Below are 19,950 nucleotides of genomic sequence, written 5' to 3' on the forward strand. Positions count from 1 at the left end.
TAAATCTCATTACCCGCGCACGGCCTTTTTCGGCTGTTTCCGTCTCTTGCCACCCACCCCGACGCCGCCTTCGGCTCTTTCCGGATCACCTCAGTTCCTTGTTTCCCAGTTCCGATCCGCTTCGGCTATTTCCGGCTCTCAGGGACCTCCCATTTTTTTCTCTAGCCCCACCCCAATAATCATATTCGACACTTTCCGCCTCTCGCTGTCTCCCGCTCAGCCCCTTTCGGCTCTTTCCGCCTTCCCTCGGCCTCTCGGCTCTTTCCGCCGCCCTTCGGGAAAGTGGCCTGTACCCGCCCCCCTCCGCTACGTGACACGGCCTCCGCCTCTCAGTTCCCCCTCCCACCTCGCCCTTCCTCCCGCCTCAGCCTCTCAGTCTGTCCAGGCCACGCCGCCATTTTGTGTGAATTTCTGACTGCGGCGGGGGCCGGACAGCCGGGGCACCGAGGGCGGGCAGACAGACAGACAGACAGTCGGCCCGTCTCCGCGGCCCCATTTCTCTCTCCCTAAAATCCTTTTCTTCTTAACCCCCCCTCGCTCGCTCTCCTCTTCCCCCCTTCCCCTCGCTTGCTCAATCGCGCGCGGCCCGCGCTAATTACACCCAACCACCCACCAGTCTCCTTGTACTCCGGTGTCCCACTCCCGGGCCCGCGGGTGTGTGTGTGGGGGTGGGGGGGGGACTCTCGCCCAGATGAGGGCTCCGCGCCCGTGAGCGAGTGACCCCAGGGACGGGCTGCGAAGAAAGCAGGCGGCGAGCGGCCCGCCGAGGCCTAGGCCGCGCGGCTCACGCGGAGGTCGGCGCAGAGGTGATTCCGAAATCGAAAAAATATATACCCATTCCTGTCAGGAGCCCTCAGAGCTGAAGTGTGCCCCCTCCCGCCACGCCCAAGCAGTCCTTTTTCGTGCATTAACATCCCCTCCCCCCCAAAGGAACTATGGAGGCCGCGCCCGGGACCCCCCCGCCGCCGCCATCAGAATCGCCGCCGCCGCCATCGCCGCCATCAACGCCTTCGCCTCCTCCGTGTTCCCCCGACGCCTGCCCGGCCACCCCGCACCTCCTCCACCGCCTCCCGCTCCCTGACGACAGGTCAGGCCCCCGGCCCGGCCGGGGCAGCGTCCCCGGGGGGAGGAAGAGGAGGAGGAGGAAGGGGGGCGGCCGCCATGTTGGGCCGGGCCGCGGAGGAGGAGGAGGAGGAGGAGGAAGGGCGGGGTCGGTGGGTGTCTCTCGCTCGCTCGCTCTTTCTCGCTTGCTTTCTCTCCTGGCCTCATGCGTTTACCCCCCCTCGCGGCGTTCGCCCGCTCTCCCTCGCTCTCGCTCTGTCTTTTTTGGGCGCCATGCTGAGGGGAAGGTGAGGAGGCGCCCCCCGGACCCCCCGCGCCCGCCCGCCCGCCCTGGGGAGGGGGCGCCGGTGGCCCACGGGGGGTCCAGGCTGCCCTTGCGCCCGGAGCTGGCAGCCACGGGCCCGCCTGCCGGTCGCCTGGCTTCAGGGAAGGGGATGGGGGAGGGGCCCCCGGACCCTTTTTCGGGGGAGATCTCGAGCCACAGCCCCGCTCTTAGGGGTTTGGAGTTGGGGGTCTCCCAGCCCCCGGCAGTATCCTTTCTCCTGGGGGAGGTGTGCCCTGCCCTACTTGGAAAGGTAGCCTAGCTTTCTTAGGAGGCAGAAAGTGGGGGTTCGTTCAGTCCTTTTGCCATCCTCCTACGGGGGGGGGGGTCCTTAGTGGGGGCTCCCTTGCACTATTTTTTCCTTTTTGGCGGGAGGTGTTTCCTAGGTATTCCCTAGAGGGCAGAAAAGGTGGGGGGACCTCTAGCCCCTTTGATGGAAGTCCCTGCCTGTTTTGGGGAAGAAGACCCTTCCCCATGTTTTTCTTTAAAGGGAGGGGTCCTCTCGCTTTTTTTTAGGTAGGTGATGCGGGCTTTTTGGGGGGCAGTGGGAGAGGTTTGGTTTCCCTGCCTTGGAGGGAAGAGGAAGTTGGCCCCCTCTTTCTCTGGGGTTCTCTCCTCTTTTGGGCTGAAAAGCGGCGCCATCCCTTCCGGAAGAGAAAACGAGGGTTCCTTGTGCTTTGGCACGGGGCGAAGGGAGCGCCCCCCCTCCCCTTTATTAAGTGCGAAATGGGCTCGCCCCACGCCCTTCTCTGGAGGGTGATAAAGGGCCGGCGCCGCGCGACTCAGGGCGAGGTCGGGGCCCCGGTCCCCCTGCCCCAGCGCCAGGTTGGGTGCAGGGTTCGCCCACCCTTCCCTGGTGGGGCAGGGGAAGCGGTGGGCAGAGAGTGGATTCGGAGATGGAAGGAGGGTTTCAGCTGGCAGGACAGCGAGTCTGGGGGGGCGGGGGGAGGGGAAGAGCGCGCCCTGGGCAGATGCTGTCCAGGCGCCGCCCGGCTGGGGGTCGCCGGGCACCCTCCACCAGGCTGGGGTTTTAGCTAGGGCTCCCCTGCCAGGCTCCACAGCCCCTGCTCCCCACTCCCACCTCCCCCTTTCCCTTTCTCCTTCACAGACCATACTTTGCCTTTTAAAAGAAATGCCACCCACATTCAGAGACACAAGTGCAGCAGTTTGGTGAGCTTTTACAACCATGTTTTTTTTTTTTTTGTTTTGTTCTGTTTTGTTCTAATTAAATGTATCGTCCTGGGAATCGCAGCCCATCGCAGCCTGACTCCAGTTCCAGGAAATAGATTAGCAAAGGTCTGTTCCGCTCAGCCCACGTTGGGCTTCCGGGCCCCCCTTGGGGGCAGGTGCATTACTCAAAGGTGCTTACACGCTTTATTCGACCTCTAAGGAGTTCTCTTATGTCAGAAGTGTATGTCTTACAATGGGTTGGGATGGTAAGTAGCCTCTTTTATTGAGTAATTCAATTATCTCCCTCTTTTTGTCCCTTTCCTGCCTGCCTTCCTCCTCGCCTTTAGATCAAAGTGATGCTTGAGAGAGTGAATTTATATGTTCAAATCAGGATTCTAACCCTGTTGAGCCCTTTTATAGTTGCACATCCTTTCGATGTTTAATTTTTTTTAAAATATGACGTACACAGTTTTCTAAAAAAAAAAAAAAAGTTACTGTAACATGACAAAAACTTAAAAGGCCCGTATGTTTTCAAGCCCTTGGTATACCTCTTGTCATTTCAATTCATTGCTTTGTCTCCAGCCCTCATCTTTGAAGGAAGTGGATACTTCAAGTCCATTTGTAGGAGACAAAGTTACTGAATTTGGTTTATGATACCTGCATTCAACTTAATGCTCTCCCTCCCTTTTGCCCCACTTCCCCCAAAAGATTGTGGTTCAAGTAGATCCAATTTTCTCATTTTACTCCAATGTCTCTTATGGTGATGGACGTTTAAATTAAGCAAGTCATTTATAAAGTACTGTTTAAGCACCAAATCTGTAAAGTGTCAATACCCAATCTCCTCTCCTTGTCTCCACTGTTCTTTGTTCGAAAGCACATGCCTGATCGTGAAAAGTTGATGCAAACGTGTTACACGCCCAGTCATGGTGGAGAGAACACTTCCTTCAGCCCCCAGTCCCCCTTCTCTACATGTACAAGGAAAAAGCAGCGACAGAAATGACTTGCAGAACCAAACACTGTACTTCTGATGTGTTTTACAAGCATAAGTTCTCCTGTTAAAAGACAAAACACGTTGAAGTTCTGTTTTCCCTCTTGTCCACTTTTGGTCCCTGACATACTTTGGTAGAGAAAGCTTTTTAACACACAGCCCTCTTCCACTCCAAAAGATCAGGTTTCCTTTTTTCCGTTCTTGGGAGAAGAGAAAGTTCCCTGCATTCAGATGAGGAAACATGTAAATTGCAATTCAGTGGGCCACTTGTTCTTCCTCTCATTGTGTTCACAACCTAACTGCTGGGAAGTGACGATCTTAGGTGTGTAAAGTCTATTGTGGGAGGAAGACGTGTCCACACAGTACAGTATCCTGCAAAAAAAAAAAAAAAAAAATGATGTCTGAAGCACAAACTGAACACACTCTCCAGTGCTCAAGGTCAGCCGAAAATGTGAAATTCCTCCTCCGGGAGCCAAGTGCAGAAACCAGGTGCTATAGATGATCCTTCCAAGGTTCAAGAGCTACTAAGTTGCAGAGGGATGCTAATGTAACTTTACTTGGAAATGTCAAGGAAATAGGATTTCTTTTCTCAGAAGTTGAGCAATCCTATATCGAATTTAAAAACATTTCCCTAAACATTTAAAAAGCGCTCAGGCATATCAACACAAGGGTTTGTTGTTTTTACATTCTCAAAGGAATCTCATGTGTCAAATCCAAGAAACCCCAGTAATTATGTCAAACTATTTTGGTAGCCTTTGTTTTTGAAATGTCACAGTACTGCCTTTTTTCTTCCCAAAACTGATGTACCGGTATTAGTTAAAATTCAGATTAATGGATGTTGCAAAAAAAAAAAAAAGGGTGTCAGAATACCTGATTTAATGGCAACTCTCATACACTTGTAAAATTTTATATTCTCTGGGGAGAGGTTTACTCTGAAAGCAATTAAAATCTCCCAGTAGAAACAATCATTGTGACCAGGAAAACATGGCTATCCTGGTCCTTCAAGCCCCTATTTTTCTTATTCCCCTCAGATTTGCTCTTCAGAAGAAAATAATAGGATTCCCCCCAAAGGGCTTTCTATTTCACAATCTGTCCTATCTCCCAGATAGGGTTCCATCAAATTTTTGATCTTGAGAAGCCAGCATTTTGTTTTTATATAGAGCTACTTTCTGAAGCCACAAAGGTGGCTTTTCCTTCGCCAGGAAGGCTGTTCCCAGGGGAGAACTGGGCACCTGCGGAAATGAAGGCTCTCCCAGCTGTTGAGTACCTGGCCCGTTAGAGATGAATGGTTGACCCTGAATTTGGATGCTCCTGTCCAGTTGAACATGGACAGTTTCGTGTTGGGCAAGTTTATCTTTAATAATGCCTCGACCTCTGCTCCTTTCTCTTAGATCTTTTCCCTTTGCTGATAGAAGGGGGATGGATGTCTCAGGGTTGCCTTATTCCGTTAACGTTTTTGTGGCTGTTGAGTGCCAGAACCATCTTGTATAGGCCAGATCCAGATGCAGTCAATACTTCCATGGTGAAAATGGCTACTGAAACTATTGCCAGGCCTCTGTGAATACCCTCTCCCAGACAACCTAATCTTGGTCCCTGTGGATACCTTCTAGGAGTGGTTCTGACCCAGGTTAGGAGGTTGAGTGACAGGAAATAATTCAGAGCAAATAATGAAATTGCCAAGTTTCTAAACGAGCAAGGCATTTGCATGTACTGTGGCAACATTTCTGACATAATAAGGAGAGGAAAGGATGGATTCTGAGATTTCTGGCAGTTGGTATTTAATAAGCTGATTCAAGGACCCGTAGCAGCAATCTGCTTGTAGGTGGAGGGGATCCTGTCAGAATAAGTGGTTTGAGGCTGGTTTCATAATTAAAACCTAATGGAAAGAGCGGAAAAGCTGCCTCGTTGTCTGGGCGGCATATGAAGTTCATTTGGATAAATTAAGGTAAGACATCGGGGGAGCCAGGTTTCATGGATTTTACTTTCTAAATATTGGCCTAGTCTTTGCTGCAGACCTGTTTTGCTTTTGGCAGTTCACAAAGCTGCCGTTTTGAAGACTGTGAGTTTTTGTGTTTTGTTTTTTTTTTCATTTAGTAACGATACGAGGTTACATGGGCAGTTTTTAAAGAAATTTCTGACTCGGTCCGTTGATGGCAAGATGAACGTGGTCACAGCCTGCTGCTGGAATAATTTTTTAGCAGGACAGAGGTTATTTGCTTAGAGCAGTTTCCTTCTGGCCAAATTGCTCTGGATAGAGGATCTTGTATTTTTTGTCATTCCTATGTCTGAATTGGTGACTCAGCTCTCTTATGTGTTAGGCAAGTGGTGACATCTTCCAGACGTCGAGGGGCAGCAGGATATGAAAGAACAGTGTGGGCTTTGGAGGCAGATAAGCTTGCGCTCGGGCCTGGCCCTGCCTGCAGCGTACAGTGGGCACAGATGATAACGCCCACTTCTCAGGGTCATTGCAGTCAAATGGACGTACACAGGACACCCACACAGTGCCTGGCATTCAGCGAGTCTTGGTTTCTTTTATCTCCCTGCTGACCCTACTAGAGAAAAATTATAAATAGAATTTACAGTCCGACGTGTTAACAGAAGTAAGAATAACATCTGTATTCTTGAGGGAAGTCTGTCTTCCTCTTTGTAGGTTTCTGGCCAGCTTATTCAATTGCAAGGAGCTGATTGGGGTTGAAACTAAGTGGGAGCCATCTTAAGGCATTTCTTGCTTGCATAATGTCCTTATTATAGATGCCAGAACAGTCATGCTGTCTAAGCTTATGCTGACTACCTTCCTGTGTTCATCTTTTGCTATTAGGATCTGGGTCTGCTACAACCTTGGTAGGCCTCCTGAGAACTGGGAGAGCAGGCCTCTAGCACCTCACCCACTGCTAGGTAGTCACATCACCTTGAGCAAGTCCTTTGCCCTCTCCAGGGCCTCTAGAGCAATGAGTCCGGACTGTCCCAGCTCTCGGATTCTTCCACCCCATGGTAATTTGGCTGAGTCAGTTAAGGTTTTGTTCTTCCATTCTGCAGCCAGGCTTGTCCCGTGCTTTTCTTGGAGCAGAAAAGTTTTTGGCAGGTGCAAGGAGCTCTTCTCTCCTTTGGACTTTATTTAGAGTTGGGCAGAGGTTGGTGCTGCCTTTAACAGGCCTCATATTTCCTTGCCGTGTCTGACCTACCTTCTGCAGCTTCTGGCCGTAGTAAGGAGTTGCTGCTATTTCTATAGCTCCCAATACCCAGCTGCAAGGTAAATGCCTTAAAAATGAGTTGTAAGGTCAGACACTAAGTGTCTAGGTCACTGGCAGGTCCATCAGAGAAACCTTAGCTCAGCAGCAAGCACAGCACCTGGTTCCCTTGTCCCAGAAACTCCAAGGCCATAAAGCTTAATACAGCATGGCTGCTGCCTGTTCCCACCATCCCAGAGTTGGTCCTCTTCTGCTAGAGAGAGGGTGGGAAGTGGTGAAAGGCCAGGAATGTGGGAGTCAGACTGGAAGAGACTCCTCATTCAGTCAGTTTTCTGGCTTTCCCAAATGTGTGACAGTGCCGAACTGTCACGTGAAGATCCTCATGTCCTGCTGGGGGCCTTCTGAGTGCATCTGCATTGGCTCGCGTCAGCTGTATGCTGAGAAACTGAAACAGAGCTGACGTCACTTGTCCAAGGTCACAGAGCTAGTGGGTGTGGAGGCAGAGTTAGAACCCTGCAGCCTGTACTGAGCTCTGTACTCAATATGCTATCCTGGATCTTGTATGGTATTTTTCCAACTGCAGCATGCAGCCGTAAGTGGGATGTGATGTCCATTTATTGATCTGTCTCCTACATTTGAAAATAAAGAAATGGAAGAGGATAGAAAAAGCAGAGTACAGCAAAGGTTAAAGGTGACTTTGGGAAACTTTTGAGAGAAATGTAGAGGAGGAGATGTGGGTCAAGGTCAAGTTTGAGAACCACTGCACATAGAATAGGATGGAGCAAACTCTGGCTCTCTGGCCAAAGCCAGCCCACCCACCCTGTTGTTTTAAGTAAAGTTTTATTGGAACACAGGTACACCTATTCGTTTCTATCTTCTGTGGCTACTTTTGTTCTAAACAGCAGAATTGAGTAGTTGGGACAGAAACTGCCAGACCTAAAGTATTTATTTAATCTCTGGCCCTTTAAAGAAAAAAGTTTGCTGGCCTCTGCACTGGTATTAATGTGCCTAGTGCCTGGTACGTCTGCACAGCAGCTGTGGTCCTCATTTTTGTTGTGGTGGTGAGGTGGTGGGAAAGAATGGGAGGGAATACAGGTACTCCCTTTAAAGTTGGCCCCAGAGAGAATGGGGTGTGCTACTGCCCCTCTGGGACCTGCTGTGGTTCCCGCATCCATGTTCCACTCCTTCCAATGGATGTAGACACCCAAGCCTGGGCTTTCGAGCCTTTAAATCGAAGGGATTTTCATTCATTAGAAGTAACTGGAGACTCTTGAAGCCCAGTGTAGAAGTGGATCGCAACTAACATTCCTGCATAGCCTGACCCAAGGGAGCTGGACCCAGATGCCAGTGTCACTTGGCTAAATGTCTGTTGCAGGTGGCTTGGAGAATTGCCCTCCTCATTTTCCTAACAGACACCAGGGCTTAGGTTTCCTTGGGATTCCAGGCCCTGCCATTGCTCAGGACACCAAAACAATCCTGGGAACGGCAGCCTCAGCAGCAGAGGCAGGCCGGATCCCTGGGGTGGGGGGCCACTGGTGGCCACTTTTATCTGTTCCCTTGGTACACCCAGCATGGATGGTTTATCATGACTCACTCTCTGGCCTATCAGGAGTCTCCACTAAACACTTGGTGAATGAGTTTGCAACTAAAGACAACCCCTCGAGGACTTCGTGAGAGTTTTAAGTGATCCAGGTTGCTGCCTGGGACATGACCCAATGTCTGTGTTGACGACATTGACAAAGAGGGTGTGGGATGCTGAGATTGATGCCGTGTGTGTGTGTAGAATCTTATTCCCCGCACCTGCCCAGTCTGTACCTGGCCCTGTGCTGGGCTTAGGACACTTGGGAGTGACTGCCAGCCTCTTTCCTCCCAGTCCTCCGGGGACCACAGGTGACCACAAGTTAACAGTTGTATACAGATAGATCATTGCAGTTAACATTTTTTTAAAGGTTTCAAATGTACTGAATTCCTTTAATCATCCCATATTTTAATGGGTACACAGTGCTTTCACTTGGCATCAATTAGGAGTTGGTTTTGAGACAATTCATTATTACACCAGCTGGGATGATTACAGATGTCTCCATTCCTTTGGGGTGACTCTGCCAACAGGGACAGGTTCCATTCTGTTCCAATTTGTGTGGCTGTATATGTCCATGTAGCAACACAGAGAGTGGCTCCACTAGCTAACACATTGTTACCATATTTGTCATGGGAATCTGGTATTCGTTTCTGGTGGATCTGCCTTGCTGAATGCTTGGAACTGGGAGACGACTTAGTGCATTTTTGGCCAATGGAATCATGGTGAAGCTGAGTCAGAACTGCAGCAACCGCAGCTGCAGGTTGTGGAAATTGACATCAGGTACCCTTGCAAAGAACCAATTGCAGTCCTCCGTAAGAAATTCTTTGGTGGTGTATGAAGTCATAGGCCAGCTATTTTTAAATAGAAAAATGTTAATACTTTGTCTTGGTTGAATGAAACCACATTGATTCCTCTGAAAAGGTTATAAACAAGGAGAAGTCTTAGTTCACAGGCTAACTGATTAGATTTTCCTCTCTGGAATGATAGGCATTGCTTGTCCTTGGACACCAACCAGCATCTTTCCAACTTTAAGCAATCTGAAGCATAGTTGGTGTGAGAAGGTTAAGACACTCGGTTGCTGAGAAGCAGATTTCAGAGGTTGATTGTCAGGAGAAACTTGGATCAGAGAGACCTTTATCAAGCACAGGAGCTGTTTTCAGAACGAGTGAGAGAGGAAAAATAGCTACCCAAAGACGGTGACACTGACTCTAAGATCCTGTAGCAGGCCGGGCATTTCCTTGGTCAGCTTGTTTGAAGCTCTGCAGAAATGTTCTGTTTAAGTGGGTTGTGTGCTCTGATGAACCTGTGTGGACACTCACTTGGGGGTGAAGCATTCCTTTTAGCATTTAGGGGACTTTGCATTTCTTTCCCTTGGATTCTCATTGCTTTCTCTCTGTCTTTGGGTAAGTCCCATTTGGTTTTTCACTAGGATTCCTTGGGCCTTGCTGTGTACTTCTTATTCCCTTCACTATTCCAGTGTCTTTGGTCAGATTTTTTAATGTCCCAATTCCCCACATTTGATTGTTGCAAGGGCGGTATTGGCCTCATGTCTTTGTGTAGGGATAGTTTTCTTCGAAGCATTTGTTCTGGGCTAGGTTGGTGGTAAGCACTTGATTCACATGGTCTCAGGGAATTCTTTGTATAAGAATTCCGTCCACCCTGGGGCCCCACCACTGCCTTCCCTTCACAGTTGGAATGGGAGCAACAGAGTGTATAAGGAACTTGCCCAATGTCTTACTTAGTACCTCCCTTTGGCATTTATTGGAACACTTTTATTTAGGATGTATTCTGTCTTATTTTTTCCAACTCAGTTATAAACTTTAGGGGAGGAGTTGTTTTATCAGTTGGCCTGATTAGTAAGTTACTCTTCCTCAGGTAATTTCTAATTGTTTCAAGGTAGCAGTTAAGAACGGGGCCTGGAGTTAGAAAGTCCTAGATTCTGGCTCCGGTTCTGCTTCTTCCTGCTTTGATCCTACGGGTGAAATTTCTTCCCATCTCTGAGCCTCAGTTAGCTTTTCTGTAAACCAGACAACTAAATGAAGCACTGTGGAATAGGTTTCAGAGAGAGCTCAGTAAAGCGGGGAGAGCTCAGCAGCCTGGTGCCTGCATGGAAGTTGATGCTGCAGAATGTTTGGAATGAATACTTCCTACTGCACTAATGCATTCAGGCATTTATTCAACAATTGTTTACCCAAATCCTATCAGGTATTAGGTAGGGTTTAGGCACTGGACTTCATAAGACTCCGAGGTACCCAGGTAGGTGTTGTAGTTAAGGAAACCAGGGCAGAGAGGTGAGGCCCCCACCCAGGACTCCAGCTCTCTGCTGGAAAGTTAACTTCTTAGGACCTTGACACTCTCTCGTTACCTTGCTGAGATTGTCCCTACTTAGGGCATCTTTTAACGCTTTTTATTATGGAAATTTTCTAACATTCAAGAGAAAAGAAAATAGTATCATAGATCACCATATACCCATCACCCAGTTTGACTGGTGATATACATTCTGCCAGTTTCGATTCATCTCACCTTACCTCCATCTCCCTTACATAGTTTAAAGCAGATACCAGATCTAACCTCGTTTCACCATAATCATACCTAACAAAATTAACATTAATTTCAATTACCCAGTCCGGGGTCAGATTTCTCCATTCCCCCACATTGACTGTTGGCAGCAGGCGTGCTCCGATCTGGGGCCTGGCACCGGGCAGGCTGTCCTGCTCTGGTTGAAGCGAGGCGTTCAGCGAGCTGGTGACCCAGGGTGCTGGTGCTCGGGCTTCTCTTCTCCTGCCATTGGTCTGTGCTTGCAGCGCGGGGGCATCCGTGATGTGGGCATGTTACCATGGAAATAGTGCAATGTCACAGAGCCAGTTATGACCACAACTGGGAATGTTGAAGGAAAGAGAGGAACAGAGCCCATTTGCTCTTGATTTCTGGTCGATGAACCTAGGTTGTAAGGACACTGAAAAACATGTGCAAGACCCAAAGGTTTATTTCAAGAATTTCCTGCCTCTGAAAATCCCTCAGTGAGGTTCCCCTCCCAAGGGCTGTTTCATGTCTTAAATCAAGGGAAGGTCTCCACCTTCCGAGGTCTCGGGCAGGAGCCCCGAGCCAATTTTCTAAGGGAAAGCCTTGTATCCTAGTCAACGACTGTCCCGCAGGGTCGGATTTGGAGTTCCTGGACTTCTGCATTTAGGCCTGTCTTTAATCATTTGAAGAGGCAGAGCTTCCTTGTAATTTTTGTAATTTTGTCCCTAGTTAATGGGTCATTCAGAGCCTACCCAGGCAATTTGTTGAGAGTTTGGGCAGTTAATGATCATAACCCTGACCTTCACATTAACCTAGCCGGCTCTTGTCAAGGGCTCTCATGGTCTTCAGGTAATAGCCACGGCTCCCATGAGTTCCCATCTTTGTTTTCTCTCTATTCTTTCCTCTCTCTCTCTCTCTCTCTCTCTCTCTCTCTCTCTCTCTCTCTCTGTAAACCAGGTGGGTTCACAAGCCCAAGCCCCTTTGAGCTTCCATCCCTCTCTCTTGTTTAGAGAATTTCCATGTTGCCAAGCTTTGTTTGTGTGAGGCACCTTTGTCCCTTCTCCCTAGAGCTCAGCTCAGCTCTCCCTGTGCCTTTCCCTCCTGGTCAGCAGTTGGCAGTGGTCCCAAAGGGAAGTTGCCTGTAGCTTTTCCTTAGAGAAATGCTTCCCAGTGAGCATTCAGCCAGTAATGTAGAGTTAATCTATGCAGAGGTACGTTCATGCTAGCTGATTCTTAAAATAGTAGCTACTGTTTGTCTGATACTTATTTTGTGCCTGCCTCCATGTCAAGGGCTTTGTCCATATTATCTCCTTTAACCCCTTGAGGTGGGTACTATAGTTATCCCATTCTACAGATGAGAAAACCAAGGCTGGGGTTATGTGTACCAAAAGCATACTCTAGGGAAGAGGAAGAGCTAGTGGAGTTACTTGGTCTGCAGGAAAAAGCCAGATGCCCAAATCTGTAGGCTGGTAGGTGGGGCTAGCCTACTTTGAAACCCGGAAAAAGTACTGTCTGCCCAGCCCATGGTATGTGATGGAACCCAACATGATTCTCTGTCCTGTGGAGTTGGCTGAATGGGCATCCAGATATATTCTTTGACTTGAGAGGAGGAGCTGGCTATCACCACCTCTGCTAATGGAAACTTAAATGCCCCGGAAGTTTAGTCCAGGAGTTGAAAAGCAGATCTGACTCTAGGCAAGGTGTTGACTTCCTCCCAGTTCCCCCCCCCCCCCCCCTCTCCCCGGTGCCTGTTCCAGGCATGGCTGGTTTCCTGTCCCTGATGGCTCTGGCAGGTCAGCCCTGCTGCAGCCGTCCGGGGACATTGCTCTGGGAATAAGGTGGTCTCTGCCCAGGCCGAACGCTGCAGGGTTTCTCCTGCATGCTGGTCTCAAGAGAGCTTGGCAGGTCTTGATTGAAATGATTAGCGCAGTGGGGCTTCCCCCACTTTTCTTGGGGGATTATGTCACAGTCTATTAAGCGTGCTCCCTCGGTATTTAATCCCGCTCTGACATGGATTTCGCTGGCAGCCTGTGAAGTGGCACTGCTTAAACCTGGTTGCTGTTTTGTGGAGACTGCCTCTGTGCAGGCCTTCCTGTGGCCCTCAGGGTTTCTGCCTGTCCCAGTTAGTTTGATTTTCCTTCTGTTGAACAGTCCGAAGGAAATAGACCCCGCATTCATGCAGGACATTTAGCTGGGACTCCCCATTGTTAGCAGAGGGCATCCTCTCAGGTGAACAGAAGTTTGCCTGGGGCTCTAAGGAATTTTGAGAGCATGGTGCGGCCAGCTGGCACTGAGAATGCGCAGTGGTCAATCGAACGTGATTGCCCCAGTGTCCCCTCCAGTATCCTGTTCCCCTTCATAAATCACCAGAGATTTTAAAAATCCTATTTATTTTTCAGCTTCTCCCAGATCTAAGGAGACAAAGTTTCAAGTATTCACTGCCCGTTTTGTAAAACATTGTGTGAAAAAGTCTTATGGTAGGTTCTCACTCAGCCCAGATACGATGGGGGCTGTTAATGTAGATAATGCCGGTAACTCTTTGGCTGAAAGTCTTTGTGGCGTGGACCTGTCTTGGTAAGACCTTTGGCATTTGAAAGGCTTTCTTCTGCAATCATTCCTGATGATGGCAAAGGCTTTGGAGTTGCTTGGGTGGTCTTGTGGCCCCACCCCCAGGTGTCAGATGTAGAGCAGCCCGTGCCTCGGTCTAAATCAGTGTGCAGCAGCAGGATAGGGATGGAGGCCTAAGCTGACCTTGGGCAAGACCTTTGCCTGCTGTGCCTGGGGTCCTTGCCCAGGAGTGGGCGCAGGTGAGGGAGTGTCGGGAGGTGCCAGCCCCCCTGGCTCAGCTGCCTGAGCCCAGTATCCAGAGGCTTCTTTGTGGACTGGATTTCTTGTAACTTGTATCTTTTCCTATTCGGACAGTGCAGACAAGGAGGTGCTCAAGGACCTGGCACAGAGAAGATGCTCAGAAATGTTTGTGGCATCAAGTAGGCGGTGGATGAGAGGTCTCCCCCTTCCCCTTCCGCCTCACCAATCAGGAAGAACAGTGGGCTTAGGGCGGGAAACAAGTCAGTTCTGGTGCTTTTCCTGTCACCCCCGGCTGTCTGACCTCGGCTAGGCCCTTCCCCTACTCACCCTCCGGTTTGAAATGAAAGGGTGATGGCGTCCCACTATCCCTTCTGCCCTGCAGGCTTTCTCCTGGTTCCAGAAGGCTCTTTTGCTGTTGGCAGTCTTGGGCTTTATGTCTTTTATCTGGACTTCTAGGAGCCTAGGCAGTTCCTGTCGAACTATGTTCCCTCCATCCCTGTCCTGGGATTCTGGGTACTTTATGCCCATGTCCCTCTGACCTTTTTCCTTTCCAGACTAAAGTGTTGAGAGGGATGCTCTTTATAGCTTTTCTTCGTGGATACCAGCCTCTACCTCTCCGAACTGCCTCTGGGCCTTCCCCAGCTCCATTGTGTGTCTGCCTGTCTAGTCTGTCTGGCTCTCCCAGTATTTCTCCTGAGGTGTGGTCACCTGGCCCGCCCCAGTGTTCCCCTCAGGCACACATCTTCTTGGCTCCAGAAACCACTCTCCCAGTGAGCTCCCCAACACCAGACAGCAGAAATTGGCCATGCCATTGAATAACAGCGTCTCCCTTGGGTTGGTGAGCTGGCCAAAACCAGTTTCCCCAGTCAAGTGGCACCTTTACTGTGGGTGAGGCCATTCCAGCAGAATTGTCTTCGTCCCATGAGAGCTTTGCTTAGTGCCACCCCTCGTTCTGTGGGCCGCACCCGAGCCGGAAGGTGCCTCACTTGTCAGGAATGCTGCCTTCTCCATAGTTTACTGGGCGTCTTCCTGTGGGGCCAGCCCAGGACAACCTGGCCCTTACAAGGAAACAGCATGAGAAGCACATCGGTCATCTCTCTGTGTTGTTTCCTTTGAAACATTCAAGTTTTGTGTCTAGCATTCTGTGTTTGAGAGCTGCCCTTGACCTCTGCTGGGGTATCTGTGGGGCTGGGCCACTTGTTTTAGGCTGATCTGACCCCTCTGAACTGGGAATGAGAGCTTACCCAGCCCTTCTGGAAGGTTTTGATGTTTAGGGAGCAGCACCAAGGCAGACAAAGGGAGGGACACAGTGAAAGGTCTGTGAAGGTCCTCGGAGAAGTAGTCCAAGTTTCCCCACAAAGCCTGATAGAGCCAGGCGCTCCCGGGCCAGCTGCCTGGTGAGCATGTTTCCACCCGACCCTGGGCCCATCTGAGCGGCCGAGGCTTTTTCTGCCCAGATTAGTTCCCTTTGGTAGCCTTTTGGGTCGCTTCATTACATTACTCGGTTACCTCCATTTGGTTTGGGTCCTGTTTAATGGATAAAGAAGTCATTTTTATGCCCTCATACATACTGTTCCATGTCATGCATGAGGCACTTTGGGAACATTTAAAAATTTTTTTAATTGTTATTTATTTTTTTAAAACCAGCTTCTGTGCTTGTGAGTACTGTGTCTGTGGGTTTGGCTCAAAAACGGGATTCTTTTCCCAGCTATTACTTCCTTAACCCTATTTATCCCCCCCCCCACCTCCTATCCCCCACCCCATAGATATTTAGACATTTAGAGTCCTATTCGCAGCATCTGTCATGTCAGGAGAGCACTTCTGTTTTTTAATAAAACTAGGGGTAGGATGGTATTGGGGGGTGTTGAAAAGTTAGGAAATCTAGACTGGGGGGCCAGAAGGGATACCCAGAAGTGAGGCAAGTCAGGTGGGAAACAGGGTGAGCTGCAGGTGGGGGCTGTCATGAGGACCTCACCAGGGGTCTGGTGCCTGGGACCCTTCCCCTCACCCCTTTTAACCTCTCAGTCCCCCCTTGCCTCCAGCCCAGGGCCATGGAGCTGAGGGTGTGGGTCAGACCCCAGAGCCTGTTCACTAGTGTGTCCTCAGGCCTGCCTGGGGTAGGGCCCAGGAATCTGCAGGCCACCCCTGGTTCAGAAGCATGGCCTTCTCTCCACTGTGCACAGCTACCACCCTCAGCTCACAGGGCACACACATGGCCACCGCTCCTGGGAGGGATGCTGGTCCTTGTTCCCTGAGAGAAGCAGCTTCTGTGGTCAAGTGCATCTCAAGTGCTCTGAAGCCAAGTTGTATAGGTGTCTTGACTGTATGTAGGACTTCTGGGAACTCCTGTTACAGCATTAAGCATTGTGGTTCCCCAAGGTGGGGATTCCCTCAACTAACTCGACCACAGAACTTCGTCACTTTTCTTCTTAGAATTCGAGTCCTAGGGAACAGTTTGGGAAATACTGCTCCAACAGTGTCGGTCCCTGTCCCCTCCCCAACTCCAGCCCCAGCCCCAGCCCCCGCCCCCAGCCAGGACAGCTGGGAGCAGATGCAGTCCTTTGGGAGGAGGGTGAGGGTGGAATGGGGGGCAGTGGACCCCAGGTCCCTCCAAGGCCTCTGGCAGGGATTCCAGGTCTCTTTCACAGCAGTCTGGCCCTCCATTCCTGCCAGCTTGGGCCAGCCCAGAGCCCTTGGACCTGTGTTCCTCTCAAACCTGTGTTCATGCTGGCTTTGGGGTTGGTTTGTAGGGAAGATGGTGAGTTGGAAGAAGGTGAACTGGAGGATGATGGGGCAGAGGAGACCCAAGACACCTCTGGAGGCCCTGAGAGGAGCCGGAAAGAAAAGGGGGAGAAGCACCACAGCGATTCAGACGAGGAAAAGTCTCACAGGAGACTGAAACGGAAGCGGAAGAAAGAGCGGGAGAAAGAGAAGAGAAGATCAAAAAAGAGGAGGAAATCTAAGCACAAGGTAGGTCTGGAGGGTTCATGGGCCTGGACCTGGCGGAGAGCCGCAGGAGCCGAGCTTATCTTAGCGGGCCAAAGAGCACTCCTAATAGTGTTGTTTTTTCCTTCCTCAAATTGGATCAATAGCTCATGCTCCATTGCTGCTAAATGCCTGTAGGTAGGTGTTTCACGGAGAGCACAGAGCCCTTCTGGCACATTCCAGCAGTGCTTTCCCCGGGGCTGACTGCCAGAGTGGCCTGCCTGCAGCAGAACTGCTAAGTCCACTTCTTCTGTCATTGCAGCGCCATGCATCTTCCAGCGATGATTTCTCCGACTTCTCCGATGACTCAGATTTCAGCCCCAGCGAGAAGGGGCACCGCAAGTACAGAGAGTACAGCCCCCCGTACGTGCCGGTGAGTGGCTGCTGGTCAGGGGCTCCATGGAGTAAAACTGCTTACTAAGCACCTTACTCTCTGCTGGGCATTCTTGCATGGCACTTGACACGGATTATAATCCTGCAAGATTAGGTGTTGTCTTTTTATATATATATAAGAAATGTATTTTTATTGGTTTTAGAGAGGAAGGGAAAGTGAGAGAGATAGAATCATCAATAATGAGAATCATTGATCAGCTGCCTCCTGCACATCCCCTACTGGGGATCAAGCCTGCAACCTGGGCATAGGCCCTGACTTGGATATGAACTGTGACCTACTGGTTCATAGGTCAATGCTCAATCACTGAGCACTCCAGCTGGGCAGATTAGGTGTTGTCTTTATCCCCGTTTTACAGGTGAGAAAACCGAGACTTAGAAAACTTCAACCAGGTTTCACAGCTCTGAAGTGCAGGAATGGGGGTTTGAACCCAGTTAGTAACCGATCTCTATAAGCCATGCTGCTAGCACTTCTTGATGCCACCTCTTCCTATGGCCTTTGCCTTGTGTCTCCTATCCCCGAGAAAGATGCTGACTTGTCCCTGTCATAGCTGTTTTACACTGTTCAGAAATGACTTTTGTGGAAAATTAGCAAGAGAATGAAATGGTTATAGGAATAAATTATATCTCTGACCTTAAGCAAACAAAGTTATCTATTCAGTTAGTATGCTATTACCCCTCCCCCCAGCAAAACTGATAAGAAAAAACATCAACATAGCTTTCTGAGTTTTGATTTTTAAAAATACTTTTAAAGCTAGTAGCTCTTAAAGGTGTCCCAGTTATCATATGACTCAGCACCATCCATTATTACAGATAATTTATTGTAAGGCATAGTTGACACTGAACTAACGGAGATTCAGACTGTAAACCTGAGGGAGGCAGGGAAGGAGGAAACACCGTGAGCTTTAATTGGGAACTGGTGTTGGGGCATTTTAAGATCTGCTAAAGTAGTTGTGTATGTCTGTCTACCTATGTTTTGTATTTTCTCTCTTTTTTTTTATAATGAGTGTGGGTTATTTTAAATTAATAGACTATTTATTTTTATTTTTTTAATATATTTTATTGATATTTTACAGAGAGGAAGGGGGAGGGATAGAGAGTTAGAAACATCGATGAGAGAGAAACATCGATCAGCTGCCTCCTGCACACCTCCTACTGGGGATGTGCCCGCAACCAAGGTACATGCCCTTGACCGGAATTGAACCTGGGACCTTTCAGTCCGCAGGCTGACACTCTATCCACTGAGCCAAACCGGTTTCGGCAAATTAATAGACTATTTTTTAGAGCAGTTTTAAGTTCATAGAAAATTAAGCAGATAGTATAGCTCCCTCCTTAGCCCACCCCGTTTCTCCTGTTTTTAACATCTTGCATTAATGTGGCTGATACATTTGTTGTAATTGATGAGCCAGTATTGACTCATAGAGTTCATACCTTTACATTAGGGTTTTTCAGTTCTTTGGGTTTTAGCAAATGCATAAAGTAGGTATTCACCATGCACTGTCATATAAAATAGTCTCAGTTCCCTAAAAATCCCCTCGGCTTTACTCCTCCCTGAGCCCCGGCAACCACCAGTCTTTTTTACAGACTCTAGAGTTTTGCCTTCCCCAGAATGTCAGTCAGGCTCATACAGTTTGTAGCCTGTTCAGATTGGCTTTTTTCAATTAGCAGCATAGTTTACGGTTCCTCTGTTTTCCATAGCTCCATAGCTCATTTTTTTTAAATTGCTGAATAATAAATGCTCCATTGTCTGGATGTGCCACAGTTGGTTTATCCATTCGTTGCCTGAGGACAATTTGGTGGCTTCCATTTGTGTGTGTGTGTGTTATATATAAAATACATATTTAGCCGGGACCGGTTTGGCTCAGTGGATAGAGCGTCGGCCTGCGGACTGAAGGGTCCCGGGTTCGATTCCGGTCAAGGGCATGTACCTTGGTTGCGGGCACATCTTCAGTGGGGGGTGTGCAGGTGGCAGCTGATCGATGTTTCTCTCTCATCGATGTTTCTGGCTCTCTATCCCTCTCCCTTCCTCTCTGTAAAATATCAATAAAATATATTTAAAAAAATAAATAAATAAATAAAATACATATTTAACTTGATCCAGTATTTCCTGGCACCAGCACACTTTGGAAAGCATCATTTGAAATGGCTTTCTAGTTTGGTTGCCAAGCAGGTAATTAATTGAATTCCAAGACCCCAGGAAAATTTTGACCAGGAAGCACCCCTTCTGCCTACCAGGCCTCCTCCCCAAATGAGATTGCTCTATAGCCCTGGGAAATACCCCCCCCCCCCACTACTTTCTACCTTGTTCTTCAGGGATTGTGGGGTCTGTTCTCCATTTTCTTTCAAGCTGTGGCCCTTTCTGAAGAACAGAAACATCTGGGCCTACTGCTTAGATCTCACCCAGGTGGGGACCAGTTCCAAGTGGCTGGAGGATGGTCTCTCTCCCAGGGATAGTGAGGGTCTTGGTGGTCTGCACCCAAGGCCCTGGGGCCTGCTCACCCTCCTCTCCCTGGCAGTCCCACCAGCAGTACCCCCCGTCACACAGCACGTCCCTGCCCAAGAAGTCCTACTCTAAGATGGACAGCAAAGGCTACGGCATGTATGACGACTATGACAACGAGCAGTACGGGGATTATGAGGGCGACGAGGAAGAGGATCTGGGCAAGGAGGACTACGACGACTTCACCAAAGAGCTGAACCAGTACCGGCGTGCCAAGGAGGGCAGCAGTCGGGGCCGAGGTGAGACCCAAGGTTCTGCTCCAGGGTGTCTGAGCAGACTTGGGGGCGGGGCTGGAGGGGCGGTGCAGAGCGGGACAGGCCTGGTTGTCTCCATGCTCACGGAGCCTCCAGTCCAGGAGAAGAGACAGGCAGTCATTTAGGGCTGAGATAAGTATGGAAGGAGAGGTTTGGGGGAGTTAGCCATGTGAGAAGAGGG

The 19,950-nt window shown here is 49.5% G+C and overlaps 1 protein-coding gene and 1 pseudogene across 8 annotated transcripts in view; one reads left to right on the top strand and one right to left on the bottom strand.

Annotated features, from left to right (window-relative positions):
• Positions 1-415: 415 nt before the first annotated feature.
• Positions 416-19,950, top strand: part of ZC3H4 (zinc finger CCCH-type containing 4) — a 42,979-nt gene continuing 23,444 nt past the window's right edge. For 2 of the 7 annotated variants that reach the window (XM_080643889.1, XM_080643893.1), the window contains exons 1-4: positions 2,497-2,554; positions 16,391-16,610; positions 16,888-16,998; positions 19,532-19,754. In XM_080643889.1, coding sequence (XP_080500015.1) covers positions 2,517-2,554; positions 16,391-16,610; positions 16,888-16,998; positions 19,532-19,754 — 592 coding nt within the window. In that variant the 5' untranslated portion in view covers positions 2,497-2,516. Of the gene's footprint in view, positions 807-930; positions 1,088-1,292; positions 1,350-2,496; positions 2,555-16,390; positions 16,611-16,887; positions 16,999-19,531; positions 19,755-19,950 lie in introns of those variants that run through there. The other 5 variants (XM_080643891.1, XM_080643892.1, XM_080643887.1 and 2 more) reach the window with 5 other exon arrangements.
• On the bottom strand, positions 8,799-9,030 carry LOC308235237 (cytochrome c oxidase subunit 7B, mitochondrial-like; annotated as a pseudogene). Its single transcript has one exon. The product of its transcript is annotated as a cytochrome c oxidase subunit 7B, mitochondrial-like (transcript).

This window comes from Plecotus auritus, assembly GCF_963455305.1.
Source record: "Plecotus auritus genome assembly, chromosome: 10".
In the NCBI taxonomy this organism is placed as follows: Eukaryota; Metazoa; Chordata; class Mammalia; order Chiroptera; family Vespertilionidae; genus Plecotus; species Plecotus auritus.